Source organism: Balaenoptera acutorostrata, unplaced genomic scaffold (assembly GCF_949987535.1).
Source record: "Balaenoptera acutorostrata unplaced genomic scaffold, mBalAcu1.1 scaffold_320, whole genome shotgun sequence".
NCBI classification, from domain to species: Eukaryota; Metazoa; Chordata; class Mammalia; order Artiodactyla; family Balaenopteridae; genus Balaenoptera; species Balaenoptera acutorostrata.
The window spans coordinates 184,403-199,187 of NW_026645883.1; the positions used below are offsets into that span (position 1 = coordinate 184,403).

Sequence of the window (14,785 nt, forward strand, 5' to 3'; positions counted from 1 at the left end):
AGGAAATAAAGATAACTGCTGAAAGGCCACAAGGCCTGAGGATTAACGGTCAGCTTTAGCCATGGGGAGGTGGTCGGTGATCTCGACATGAGCAATATTGGTGGAGTGTTTGGAGTGGATTGGGGAGGGCGATCGGAGACAGCATCCCTGCACCCTGTCCCTCATCCTAAAGGTGGCATGAGGCCATTCGCTGCCAACAGCCAGGGCCGAGGTGTGGGCTATGCCAGCCAGCCTGACCAGGCATCAAGTCTTCACTGTGCTCTTGCTCTGCCCCGCCCAGGCCGGGCTCTGCTGCCAGTGATGGAGGTTCACGTCTGGAGAAGACAAACAGGGACAAGGGGGACCCGGATGTTAACAGGCCAGGGGAAGGCAGAGCTACTTAATGACTTCATTTGGCTTCTGTCTTTTCCAGCTGGGAGATGGTCTACAGAAAGAACATCACGCAGAGGGAATTGGAAGCTGAGATAGGAGGCGACAGAGATGGAACATGCAGCCTCCGCATGGGATTTCAGATGGCTGGGCCGTGCCCTCCCATTCCGCTCCCCAGCACGTGGCCGCTGGCCCGCGGTCGGAAACCGCGGCAAGAGCGTGAAAAATGGAAAGGCTCAGAAGGTTTGGGGTGAATGAAAGTCCCAATCTCTAACCCAGGAGAGCACACTCACAGAAACTACATTCTGATAGAGCCTGTAATCAAACTCTACCTTCCATTCTTAAAAGGAATTTAAAAACGAATTAAAACACTTACGACACTGCCTCAAGCACTCAGTAAATATTGTTAGTATAATAATATATTATATATATATATATATATATATATATATATATATAGTATATCATGTGTTATGTTATCATTATTATTCTGTAAGGCTCCAGTGGTCAAAATTAGGTTCAATGGGTAGTAGTTGCAGGGACAGGTTTCATAGTAACATTAGGAAGACTTTTTCATTCCCAGAACTGTCTCCACAGCACAGAAATGAGCAGCCTGGTAAGATCATGAGTTCCCCTTCATTGGAGGGTCCAAGCAGAAGCCGGATAATCTGTCCCAGAGCTGGAAGTTTGGTCTGTCCGCAGCTCTGACCTCCTCCTCTGGTAAGCTGACATTTTCAGACTAGTTTGGTCTCTGGCTCTAGCCACTGGTACCAACCACCCCACTGGACCCAGCTCACCTATGTGCCTGTCTGTCCCCCTTGCAAGCCCGTGGCTGGCAGGACAGTCCAACCAGCCATCCCTGGGACACACATAAGTTCTCTTTTGTGTAACAACAAAGCATTCTAGGTGTGGAAGCTTTGGAGTTAACTATAGTGTATGTATACAGCCCAACAATCCAGAAGGGAGACTATTCCATCCCATTTTACAGTTTGGAGCACTGAGATTCAGAGAGCAAAGGGTTAGTGAGAGGCAAGCCTCAAAGTCAAGTCTCTAGGCCACCCCATTCCACATGGCAGGCAAAGGGCCAGTCTCCTTGACAAGCTGTTTCCACCCTTACCCTCACCCTGGCCACTGCTGGTCAGAGGTCTGCACCCTGCTTTGTCCACGTGAGTCCATATGCACCCTCTGAATGGCCCAGGGCAAGTAGGTGACAGCACTCAGTGGAGGTTTCCAGGGCTGTGTTATCTGAGGGCCCAGAGATGTGACACCCTGGGCTGGCAGGACTGCCCCAGCTCAAGGCCACTGGGCCCATCTTTCCAATGCCCTCTCATTGGTGAGACGGGGAGATAGAGGCCCAGAGAGGGGAGGCACTGTGCCCAACGCCACACAGCAAGGAACAGAAACTGGGCTCATGACTTTCAGGGCAGAGCTGTGCTGCCCCATCCTGATGCAAAAGGAAGGGAGGAGGCCAGGAGGGTGCGGTCCAGCTCAGCACTGGCCCCTGCCCAGACAGATGAGTAGAGCTGTCTTCCAGCTCACTGAACCCTCTCTCATTCCTGTGGCCTCCCAGAGCCAGGGATCAACCCCCATTACATCAGATGGACACCCCCGCTGTGACTGCCAAACACAGCCATAATGGGGCTGAGTCCTGGGAGTTACTCCTGGAGGCCAGTTGATGCCCGCGTTTGCAAAAGACAATCAAGAGCCAGAGTCAAAGGTAACTGGAGCAAGGCCCGCTGGAGGGCTCACTGGGGGCGTCCAGCCCAGGGCGTACCACTACCAGCACTGGCCGAGCAATAGCCACCCCACCCAACCCCGTCACCCTCCCTGCAGCACAGGCCTCTGAGAACCCCACCCTCAGGGCGGAGCGGGGCAAGGCAGGGCCACAGATGGGGTGACGGGGCCGGCGCCGCTCACCTGAGGGGGCTTCGCCTCTCCCTGCCAGCAGCCCCGCTCACTGAGTGTCTGGCCACACCTCTGCCTCAGGGGCCTGCCTGTCCCAGATATATTGCCTCCACCACAAAGGAACCTCCAGGAGGATGAGGTTCAAACAGACGCTTATAAAAAGCAGCCACAGGAAATAGTGTGTGAAGCAATGGAAAGGACCCATTCAGGACTCTGCTCAAGAGCCACCGCCTCCCCCTAACCTCTCCTGCTTCCTGCTGCTCTGCCCTGCCCCCAGAGGCACGACTCGTCCCCCTTCAATCCCCACTGGGGCTGAACGGGACAGCCGACCTAGCCTCTATTACCCGCGACGCTGACTTCTTTATCCCTCCGTCGAATTCCTCTCTGAATCCACAGCACCCAGGCCTGGCACAGGGGGCACCCCATCTATATCTGATAAACTGATGAATGAACTGGAAAGAGCAGAACCCCTAGTGGTGATAAATGCTGCTAACATTCATCTTTTACGGATCCACAGGCACTGGGCCCCTCTCTGCTGGCTCCGTGCCAGCCCCACTCCAGGTCTGGGCCTGCGGAGGAGCCAGGAAGAATCTAGGAGCCCACAAACACCACCCCCTGACCCAACTCAGAAGGGAGGAACCAGCTCAGCAGGGTCCCCAGGAGACTGCCGGCCATCCTCTCCACCCCTCAGAAGGTGAGCTAAGCCTCTGGAAGAAGATTCCAGAGAGGCAATCTGCCTCCTTCCTGGACACTTCAAACACCCAGATGCCCAAACACCAATCCCCAAATCCAGCCTCACAATGCTGATGCGTGGGGCTGCTAATCGTCAAAAGAGTGGCCACTTTCTACACAGTGGGTCCCCACAGCCCTAGACACAGAGTGTCACTGGGCCATGGGGACAATCCCCACAATAGTCAGAACACCTGCTGTGCCCAGCACCTACCCACAAAAAAAAGGAAGAGTGGAAGGAAAGACCTCTGCAGGGGGCTTCTCGTGTGCCCCTGCAAACAGCAGGGGAGAGTCTGGGGCCCACTAAGGCTCCCCTCTTCAAGCAGAGATTTTCTTTGAAGGATTTTGCGTCCATGTTTGGTTTTACACATATGAAAGAGTGCTTTAAATGACCTATTAGTTAAGTATCTTCACAGCCCTCCCCTCTCCAAGCCATCCTGCTTCACTTTCAAGTATAAGTGATGCTCCATAAAGACGCACCATGCTGGCTGCCGATGCATGCTGCTTCTGGCGCACAGCCCCACCCTGATACCCATGAAGCAGGCAGACCTGAGTGTAAGAAGCCCCAGATTACAAGCACTTTCTCTAAAATGACACGGACAAGAATGAGAGGACACAAGAGGGAGTGCTGGTGGAGGTGAGTGGCACCTCCTGGCGTTGTTTTCCTGCGTGCTCACAAGAACTAGTGCCTTCCCATCAGCACAGCTGCAAGATGGGTTTGTTCAATTCAACCCCATTTCCTGAGAAGCTTTAGGGTCCCTAGAGCTGAGCTAAGGCCATGGGACTATGTGTGCCGACCTCCAGCTGCAAGTGTAGGAGTCAGGCCCTCGGGAGGGGCTCGTGAGGACAGACCTGGGTGATGAGGTGACTCAAGCTGCGGGCGGGTGGTGATAAGCGGGCACCAGGATGCTCGTGATCACTTCCTAGATAATATTTTTTCTAATGACAAAACAACAGGCATACTCAGTGCAGAAAACTCAGTAATCACGGAAAAGTACAAAAGGCTACAAAACAAACTCTACAAGAGCTTTCATCTTCAAATTTTCACAAGGAAGAGGAACAAGCCATTTTGTAGGACAAAATTAGTGCAGAAGTGAAAGTCAAGCAACTTGGGTTCAATGTGATAAACTCTTTGACACTAAGAACTCCTCTCTTTTGGAACAGGCCACCACAGGAAGTAGTGAGTGTCCCATCCTTGGAGGCAACCAAGCAGAGGCCATACAAACACCCATCAGGGACCCCATGGAAGAGTTTCCAATAACAGGGGAAGATCAGCTCAATCTCTAAGATCCCTTTCACTTGTGGGAAAGGAGTCCACCTCACGCCACCCGGCCTGCCCACCAGCCCTTGCGCCAACTCACCCACAGGTGTATCCTCGCTGATCAGTAGGTATGTATCAAAGAAGTGGTTGGTGAAGAAGGGCAGTCGGTTCACCTGGCCTGGAAATTAGAGGACAAGAGCATCAGTCAAGTACCCTTGTGCCAGCTCCATGCGTTCTGCAAGGGACACAGAGTAGGGGCTCCAGTGGGCACTGAACCTGCATCCAGTGCTGCAGCCACCTTTCCAGGACCTTGGCAGCTCGCTGTTCTGCCTCGAGGCAAATGGGGAGTAATGCCAGTAGGCAGGCAGAAGGCTGTCAGGTCGTTCGGTCAGTGAGGCCACGAGCCACGTGTGGCTATTGAGACCTGGTCCACACTAGGATGTGCTGAAGTATAAAATACACACAGGATTTTGAAGATGTTGTACGAAAAAGTGGGTGTGAAATATCTCATTCGTCTTTTATACTGATGACGTGGAAATTATGATTGTAGCTATACTGGATTAAGTCAAATACATTATGAGTTTCACCTGTTTCTGTTCTAATGCGCCTCTTAGAAAATTTAAGACCACACATGTGGCTCACATTGTATTTCTACTGGGCCTCCCAGCTGTAGATAGACTGGGAGCTTGGCAAGGACAAGGGCTGTCTGCTGTGTCACACGCTGCAACCCTGGTGCCCAGAACAGGACTTGGCAGTTAGAAGGCCCTCAGCAGCTATTTGTTGTGTGAAGGAATGGCCAGCTGATGCCATGTGATTAATAACAATAACAACAGAAACAACAATAAGAATAGCTGCCATCTATGGAACCCTCCTCTGTACCAGCCGCTTATAGCATCTCCATCAATCCTCATGGTCCAACATGTGCTGTCACATCCGCATTTTACTATTGAGGAAAATGAGGCTTTGAGGGGGTAACTAGTAACTTGCCCAGGGTCACACAGCTAGTAAGGGTGGCATGGGCCGTACTGGAACCCAGACCTGGAAGCCTGTGCAGGTAACCCTGTACCACTCTGTGACAGCCTCAGGTTGGGGGCTGCCTCTGGAAGGGGACAGCATGATACTGACATGGGCTGAGGAATTTCACATCTATGAAGAGTCCCCCATATCACAAGTCCCTCACACAAAGCCTCCCCAAGGCTGGCTTCCTCTGTCCCCTGAGCAACCCCCCAGAGGCCTTCAGTAGTGTGGTATAATATGAAATATATTTGGTCTCTGCCCCCAGTTTCTGGCACAGAGCTTCAAAACTCCTTGGAATTTCCAGAGTGATAGGAGTGTCTTTTGTTATCCATAAGGAGCCCCCTTGACCACACCCAAGTTTATGCCAATGAGGTGATTTATTTTTTATCTTTAAATTTTTAAAAAAATTTTTATTGAAGTATAGTTAATTTCTAATGTGCTAATTTCTGGTGTACAGCAAAGTGATTCAGTTATACATACATATAAATATCTTATTTTTCATATTCTTTTCCACTATATATAGTTTATTCAAAGATATTAAACATAGCTCCCTGTGCTCTACAGTAGGATCTTGTTTATTTTATATATAGTAGTTTGTATCTGCTAATCCCAAACTCATTCCCCACCCCCTCCTTTCCCCTTTGGTAACCATAAGTTTGTTTTCTATGTCCATGAGTCTGTTTCCGTTTTGTAAATAAGTTCATTTGTGTCATATTTTAGATTCCACATATAAGCAATACCATTGGTATTTGTCTTTCTCTGTTTGACTTACTTCACTTAGTATGATAATCTCTAGGTCCATCCATGTAGCTGCAAATGGCATTATTTCATTCTTTTTTATGGCTGAGTAATATTCCATTGCGTATACATGCCACATCTTCTTTACGCATTCATATGTTGATAGACATTTAGGTTGCTTCCATGTCTTGGCTATTGTAAATAGTGCTGCTACAAACACTGGGGTGCATGTATCTTTTCAAATTAGAGTTTTCTCTGGATATATGCCCAGGAGTGGGATTGCTGGATCATATGGTAATTCTATTTTTAGTTTTTTAAGGAACCTCCATACTGTTCTTCATAGTAGCTGCACCAATTCACATTCCCACCAACAGGGTAGGAGGGTTCCCTTTTTCCCAGTGAGGAGACTTAGAGTGGGACCTCTACAGAGAGCCTCAGGAAGGGGCTGATCACTGGAAAGACCAAGTGATTAGATGGGGAACTTTCAGCCCACCTCCAACCTCTAGGGAGGGGAGGGGAGCTGGAGATTTCCAATATTTGATGAGCTCCCAAGTTGGTGAACACATCCATGTGCTGGGAGGATGGCACACCTGGAGAGGCATGGAAGCTCCACCCGACCCCACCCACCCCCCCATAGCTTGCCCTGTGCATCTCTTCCATCTGGCTGTTCCTGAGTTGTATCTTTTATATTCAACCAGTAAGTGTAAGTAAAGTATTTCCCTGAGTTCTGTGAGTCATTCTAGCTAACTGAACCTGAGAAAGGGTAGTAGGAAGCCCTGATTTATAGCCAGGTGGTCAGAAGTACAGGTGGCCTGGGACTCACCACTAGCATCTGAAGTAGAGCTGAACCCTTAAATCTGTGGAATCTGGCACTGACTCTGGGTAGATAGCATCAGAATTGAATTGAATTGTTGGACACACAGTCGGTGTCTGGAGAGTTGGAGAACTGGTTGTTGTATTGGAAAACACCCCAGAAGGAGGCAAATGAGGGCACTTCCCCCTCTGCCCCTACCAACCAGGGATGGGGGGCTGGTCGGTCTCACATGGGGCCGACATCGTGTAGCACACACGTAAGCAGCTCCTGCTGGGTCTTCCAGGGGCCCTGAACATGGGTGGGCTGCAGCCCTCCCCTCCCTCATTTCTGCTGACCTGGCTCCCTCAGAGATTGGGCCAGGCTCAAGAACACAGAGGCTAGTACTTCCCTCATTGCTGGAGACCTCCTAGTGGGGAGCAGGCAGAACTAATGGAATCTCCACCCCCACCCCCTCTGCTCAGGCACCCAAGCTGATGTCATTTCTGGTTCTGCAAGCACGGTAGCCTCTCTCTCCCCTCCTGGCCAGGACTGCTGGCCCTTTTGCCTTCGATTGCCAAATTCCTATTTATCTTTCAAGTTTTGCCTTAGATGTCCCTTCTTCCAGGAAGCCCTCCCTGACCACCACAACTACACATATGCACTCGCCCACACCCTTCCACCCTCTCATATGAGGAACCTGGAGCTCCTCGCACACACAAGAGCCTCAGAAAGAGGCCAGTGGTCAAGGGCTTCACCTTTGTTTGTAGTCTCTCTGTGCCTCTTTCTAATCATATGACCTCCCCATGCCTCAGTTTACTCAGGTGTAAAATAGCGATAACAATAGGACTTACTTCTTGGCTGTGTTGAGGATTAAATGAGATTACATACATAAAGCACTTAGCGCCGTGCTCCCGCACACAGCAAGCACTCGATAAATGGTAGCTATTATTAATATTGGTATTAATGACAGTGCTGCCTGCTCAGCCAGAGGGGGAGGCTTTGGATCCCTGCTGGGGGCCTTGAGCTCCCTTACAGAAAGCAGCTGAGCCAGGGTAGAAGGCTCAGGGGTGACCAGGGAATTCGGCATGGGCTCAGGCTGGAGCAGTGGGAAGGAAACCAGCCAGAAAAAACGTCACCTGCAGCAGCATCGTTTGTTTTCAAATTTTGTTTTACAGGACCTGCCGATAATCCGCCACTGAGACCTCTGCACGGGAGGTTGGGCAGAGCCTCGGGGACGTACATCGCCTGCCACATACCAAGCAGGACCGTGATCTGGGAATAGGCTCCCATCCTAGGAAGCCCAGTGGCCTTGGGCTGCCAGTGGGGACTGGGAGGGTGATGGGAGGGTGGGAAAGGGGGGTGCCCACAGGTCGCCTGTTCTCTTAAAAGACACTTTTAAGGCATGAAGGCTGTGTCCTCCAGAGGCAAACTGCTGCCTCAGGAGCTTTGAGGCCTCGGGACAGGGGGGAACGTGAGTGCCCGTGCGAGGGGAGAGGACAACGGGCGACTTCTGTGAAGGAACGAGAGTCCAGCTGCCCGCACCCACAATGCACCCCTCTGTCCCCGCCCCACACATGCTCATTCCCTGCTTTGGCACCTACTGTTTGTTCTGCCCTGGACACCTTCTCCCCCTGGCCCACTCACACTTACCCTTCCCTACAAAGTAGATGCGGGTCCACCAGCTTTAAATATTTATTTCAAACACCCAAACGAGAATCAAGCTTTTAACCACCACAGGCCTCAGAGGAGAAGGGAGCGGGGGAGGCTCACAGAGAAGGCAGATTCGAGCTGCGGTGCTAGATGACAGGCCTTCCACATGCAGCAAGGAAGGGAAAGATCCCGGAAGGAAGCAAAGCTGGGCAGATGTGGAGGAGCGGAGCCGTCAAGGCACACGATGTGGGGAGGACAAGGCATCCACCAGACCAGGAAGCACAGACTTCACTCAGAACCGTGGGATGGGACAGGGGATTCCTCTCAGGGCTTGAAGGACACTGGCAAGTGGCAGAGCCCGGACTGGAACCAGGAAAGCCCGAGCCCAGCTCAGGCCCACCTGCCCAGGCCCCTGAAGGCACAGTGGTTCTCACTGAGGTCCATGCTGGGCACAGCCCTAGACCCCGCCCCCAACTCATGACAGGGAAGGTGCACAGGACGGGGAGCACAGAGCAGCGACCAGGGGTGAGGCCTTGTACACCCTGCTACTCGCTGCTGTGTGGCCTGGGCAAATCGCTCTACCTCTCTGGCCACCATTTCCCAGCCTCAAGATGAGGACAAAAAGCCCTCACTGCCCTCTCCCCCTGCCTCCCTGCCAGAGGTGACCTGTGCACAGCACCACTGTTACGATGGCTGCTGCAATTTGGATGCATGAGCCGCCTTTGATCTAGAGAGCTCAAGGGGAGACTGCACCTCTTCTAGGAAGGCAGCCAAGCTGTTAGTACCTGTTTTATTTCTTTTTAATGGGGAGGGCGGGGGAGGGCATGAGTGTCCAAGGTCACAGAGTCCCTGAGGAGTCCAAGGACACCAACAAGCAAACCCAGAGGGTCAGAGCTGAGGGTCTCAGGTGCCCCTCACTGAGCCCTCCCCGAATGGGGCAGAGAGGAGCGGGAGGACAGAGACCTGGATCGAGGCCTAGCTGGGCCCTGCGCTGTACGACCCTGGGCCAGCTGCTTCTCCAGCGGTCAAGTTTCTCCTTTGTAAAGTGGGCCAGGAGGGGAAAGAGGGTCTGAGACCCCTTCTGGCTCTGCCCCTCAGAGTCTCTGAGGCTGTGCCATTATCCTGCGCTGCTTGGATGGGAGTGAGCTCCCCATCACAGGGGCGTTCCAGCAGAGATCCCTCCCAGCATGGAAGCCAGGAGAGGGGACCTTCAAGGGACTCTCGGGCAGCAGGATGCCAGCAGCAGTCCGCCAAGCATGAAGCTCTGGTTTCCTCCAGAGGCTTCCGGCTCCCTGGAGTGAGAGAAGGAGCCGACGCCCCTCAGGAATATGTTTGCCTGTGTCGCCAGGCACGCTCTGCCCATAGCTCTTCCCTGAGGACACCCTGGTCCCGCGGGACACCGAGCCAGCTGTGCCTGCTGTCCTGGCCTTCCTTCGTGCAGACCAGAGCTGCTTTGCTCCCACTGTCCAGGAGAGGCAAATGCCCAGGCCTTTCCTGGCCTCCTCCGTGGGCACTAAAGCTGGTACTAACCTGGCTGCTGCAAGGCCAGGGGAAGGAGGGCTGGCCCCGCCCCCTGCAGAAAAGAAAGACTCCTGGCAGCTACACCCTCGCTCAGGCTGTTCCCTCCTCCAGGATTCCCTTCTTCCCTCTCCCTGCTTTAAAACAACTTCTCAGTCTTCAGGGCCTAGATGAAACATCTCCCTTCTGGCTGGGTCTCTCCTGTGCCCACAAGTTCAATTAATCTTTTCTTCTGATGGGCTTCTCTGGAGCTCTGTACATCCTTTATTACCACTTTATCCACCCTGCTTAGAGCAATCCTATCTGTGTCTTTCTCCCTGGCGAGCCCCTGAGCACCCGAGAATGTCATTTCTTCCATACCCCCAGAGTTGGACACAGTAGGGCACACAGTGTCACACAGTAGGTGCTCAGAAGACAACTGTGAAACGGACTAGGACTGGGGCCAGTCCCCACATCCCAGAAGAAGGACAGTTCACGGTCATAGATGCCTCCCCTTAGAGCTCAAGTATTTCTCAAGGCTCCTCCCCTTCCCTCGTGTCTCCCAGGCCCTGGGGATGGCTGGTGTTTTCAGCCCTGTGCGGGCTGCAGAAGCAACTGAGGCCCAGAAAGGGAAACGAGTGCCCAGTCACACACACGGCAAGGCGGGGTCTTGAGAGTCCCAGAGCACAGACGCCAACCACACACCGTCCAGCCCGGCCTCCCACGCTCGCTGCGGGGAGAGAAGGTGGAGGACTGAACTTACCACAGCATCCAGAGATCAGCACAGAAAGCCAGACCACGAGGCAGCTGGAGGCGACGTGGCACCTCATGGCTCCTGGGGACAAAAGGAGGGGAGGGTGAGAAACGTCCTATTGGAGCGCCTGCTCTTGCAGGCTGAGCAGCACTGCCTCACCCCTGCTGCTCGGGGAGAATTGGGCCTGAGAAGGGAGGAGAGAGAATCAGGGCAGACGGGGGCACGGGGCACATGGGGAAGAAGAGGGGGTCTGTACCCTGGGGTTCTGTCATCGTCCAGTGGTGTGGCACGACTGGGCTAAGGGCAGGGGCAACAGTCCCCTCTGTGCCCCCGTGGAGGCCGGCCTCACGGCTTGTGGGCAGGGCTCAGGGGGCACAGGCACACGCGGGGCTCAGGGGGCAGAGGGAGGGGCTGCCAGCATCCCTCAAGGGTGGCGGAACCTGGTTAGTGGGGACAGAGTCAGGAGGTGGGTGCTGAGCAGGAAGACAGGGGTCTCAGAGCGGGTCGGCAGGCCCCCCCGCCCCCAGCCAAAGTGCCCAATGAACATGGCTTTTCCTGTTTTTTTTTTTTTTTTTTTTTTTTTTTTTTTTTTTTAAAGGATTTTCTTATTTATTTATTTATTTATTTATTTTATTTTTGGCTGTGTTGGGTCTTCGGTTCGTGCGAGGGCTTTCTCCAGTTGCGGCAAGCGGGGGCCACTCTTCATCGCGGTGCGGGGACCGCTCTTCATCGCGGTGCGCGGGCCTTTCTCTATCGCGGCCCCTCCCGTCGCGGGGCACAGGCTCCAGACGCGCAGGCTCAGCAATTGTGGCTCACGGGCCCAGCTGCTCCGTGGCATGTGGGATCTTCCCAGACCAGGGCTCGAACCCGTGTCCCCTGCATTAGCAGGCAGATTCTCAACCACTGCGCCACCAGGGAAGCCCGCTTTTCCTGTTTTTATATCTGCAGTATCATCTCATAACCTTGGATATGAAAGGAGCCACCAGGCCATGGTGTCCAAAGAGGCACAGAGAAGGGAGGTAACCTGACCAGGGCCCCCCAGCAAGTCTGTGGAAAGCTGGAGCCGGACTTTTCTCTCTAGCTAAGCTCTAGAGAGAGCTGGGGTCCAGCTGCCAGAGGCTCAGCAAAGCAAGCTCCCATCTCTAAGTGTAGTGGGGTTGGGGTAGGGGGTGGGCGGTGGGAGGGCTGCACCCTGCCATCATGGCCGTGGCCTGCTCGGCCCCATTACAGCAGGGCCACGGCCCTCTGGTTCCTTCTTGCGCCTGCAGCGGCTCCAGAGCAGGCCTCCCTGGAGACCAGCAGTGACACCGGGAGGGGCCCACGCTCCTCAGCTGGGGATCCCTGCCTTCCGCTGAACAGTCAGCCCTGTTAACGCTGTCTCACCTCCGTGTCTCAGCTCACAGCCCACTCACCTCTGCATCCCCACGGCCTAGCCAAGGGCCCACACATCCTCCTTCAGGGAGCACCTACTGTGCACCTCGCCTGGGAGGCATTATAACTCCCCGGTTCACAAGGTGGGGTCTGAAGGCCGAGAGCCGTTAAACAATTTGCTCAGAGACCCCCAAGTAGTGAGTGGTGGGGTCAGCATCTGGACCCAAGTTGACATGCCACCTCCCTCATCAATAAATGATCAGGAAAGCCTTGGGGAGGAGAAGGGAGCTGAAGAAAAAAAAGGGTTTTGTGGAGAGACTTCACATCTCTGCAAGACCTCGGGGCAAGGGCTTCAGAAAGGGCCCAGGGCTCAGATCTCTTGGTTCCGGACCTGGAGCCGACTCCGTCTCCCAGCCCGGTGCCAAGTGGAGGATGGATCCTGTCCCACACCACACACAGTGGCCCGCGGTGCCCTCGTGTTTTCCTTGAATACTGTACTGAAAATGTTCTAATTACCAAGTATGAAACAGTGATATGGGAAATAAAAGATTCTAAGATGTTGTCACGTAATAAAAGACAAATGCCCATCATATCTCTGTATTTCCACCCCTTGCGTTTCCAGAGGTCAGCAGCCTGTCACAGGGGCACGCAGGGCATATAAATGAGGAGACCCCAGGGGTGGGAATGATGGTCATTTGGAGGCCACACACTCTGTCCAAAAGCAGCAGCTGCTGATGTATTTCAGCCAAGAGGGAATGTGGGTGCAGTGTGCCCAGAGCTTCCGATTTTTCTCAATGAAAAGCTGGAAATTTGGCTTTTACCATGAATTCAATTTTTAAATGTTGGCAAATAGTTCCATTTTCATGAGCCAAACATGACCTGTCTGATGGCCAGAGTGGGCAGCTTGGGCCTGGCGTGTACCCTGCGAGGCCCTTCTCCACACCCAAGCAGATATGTTCACATTACAAATGCGTACGAGTGGAGTGGCTGCTGTTTCTCTTTAGGATGATGAAGTCACCCTCTACACAAAAGAAACTCACTTTCCTCATGTCATAAGAATTCACAGACAACCCTCCAGGTCAACACTGCCACATCCACTTCCTCCATTTTCAGAGCTAGATAACAGGTCATGGCATGGATGTTTCGTCATGGAGACAAACATCCCCTGTTGTTGGGTACCTGAGTGTTTCCAGGTTCTTGCCACACAGGCAATGTCACCGTGGACATATCTCTGCATGTAACTGTGTTGGGACTTTGCTCTCAATCTTGGTTCTCCAATGGTAGCATTAATGGGCCAATTAAATACAACACAGAGCACATATGTAAACTTCTCTTAGACACTGTCACATTACCTTCTGTAAAGACTGTGGCAATTCCCACTCCATCTAGAAGTGTATGAGAGGGCCTCTGTGCCCACCTGGAAGTGATCCCTCTTTTAAATGGCTGCCAATTGGAAGCATGAAAAATGGAATGGCCTTGTTGTTTTAATTTGCATTTCCCTAACTACCAGTGAGGTTGAGCATGACGCCTTTTTCTAAATGTTCAAACCACTTTCCATCTGTTATCTTGCATTAGCCTACCGTATGCTGCAAAGAAGCTAGCCAGCATCACAAGCATTATCCCTGATTTACAAGTGGAGAAACCGAGGCACAGAGCAATTAAGTGACACTCTGACATCTCATAGAGAGTGAGTGACTTTTAAAAAAAATCTCCAGCCCTCTGCCTTTGGAAACCAGCTGTTATAAGAATTAAACAACATTTGCTAAGAAGATCATCCACAAATCGCTGGGAGTGCACACCATTCTGCTGGGTGTTGCAGGAAGTTTGCAGCGGAAGAAAGGAAGGAAGAAAATGAACACTTACTAGGCAACTCCCACAAGCCTGGGATTTTCACAGGTATGACTTTATTCAATCTTCCCAAATATCTCTAAAATGTAGATATTATTGTCCCCATTTTACAGATGAGGAAATTAAGGCTCAGAGAGGTCACTTAGGATTGGACCTGAGTCCCACGCTATTTCCATCACACCATGCTGCTGTCCAGCCCCACCCTGCCCACCCCATTTCCTAATCTATGAAAGGGGAAGGCGTGGCCCCTCCCTCAAGGAGGACAATACACAACACAATAGACACCGGATGAATGTGACACAAAGAAGTGAGCATGTGTGCACAACACACACGAGTGCCTGATGCATCTCACTTTCCACGAGCTGGCTCCGGCTCTGATGCTGCTGGGCACACTGTCCCCATCCTCTCTCCTTAAATGTCTGTTTCCCCTTCAGAGGCACTCACACTGCCTCAGTGCCCCCCTCTGTCAGTCAAGGGCAGCCAAACACAGCCCTCACTTGACAGGATTGGCAGAGGCCACCTCTGGAGCATCCAACAGCAGGGACAATCTTTGTTCCATCCTGACTCTCCATCCTTGCCTTGGGGCAAGGTGGCACAGACGCTAGGTCGAGGGGACACAGGCTCCAAAGGGTGAAGCAGAGTAGGCAGGACAAAGTGGGTCCATCCTACTACTGGGTTTTCCCGGAGATCCCAGATCTTATTCTTCCTCTGGTCCCTTTGGCCAAGAGGAGGAAAGCAAGGTCCAGAGAGAACAGAGGCTAGTGGCAATGGGAAGAGGCCCCTGGGCCCCAACCTCTAGGCCAGGTGTTGCAATACATGCTGCCTTTGCCTGCTGGGGCTGCAGCGAGCGGCA

General features: G+C 52.7%; 1 protein-coding gene across 1 annotated transcript in view; it reads right to left on the reverse strand.

Annotated features, from left to right (window-relative positions):
- The window catches only part of LOC130706713 (cadherin-23-like), a 210,677-nt gene that overhangs the window by 162,172 nt on the left and 33,720 nt on the right, over positions 1-14,785 (reverse strand). The window contains exons 2-3 of the mRNA XM_057539416.1: positions 10,723-10,794; positions 4,365-4,442 (exon numbers count right to left, since the gene is read on the reverse strand). Coding sequence (XP_057395399.1) covers positions 4,365-4,442; positions 10,723-10,789 — 145 coding nt within the window. The 5' untranslated portion in view covers positions 10,790-10,794. The remainder of the gene's footprint in view (positions 1-4,364; positions 4,443-10,722; positions 10,795-14,785) is intronic.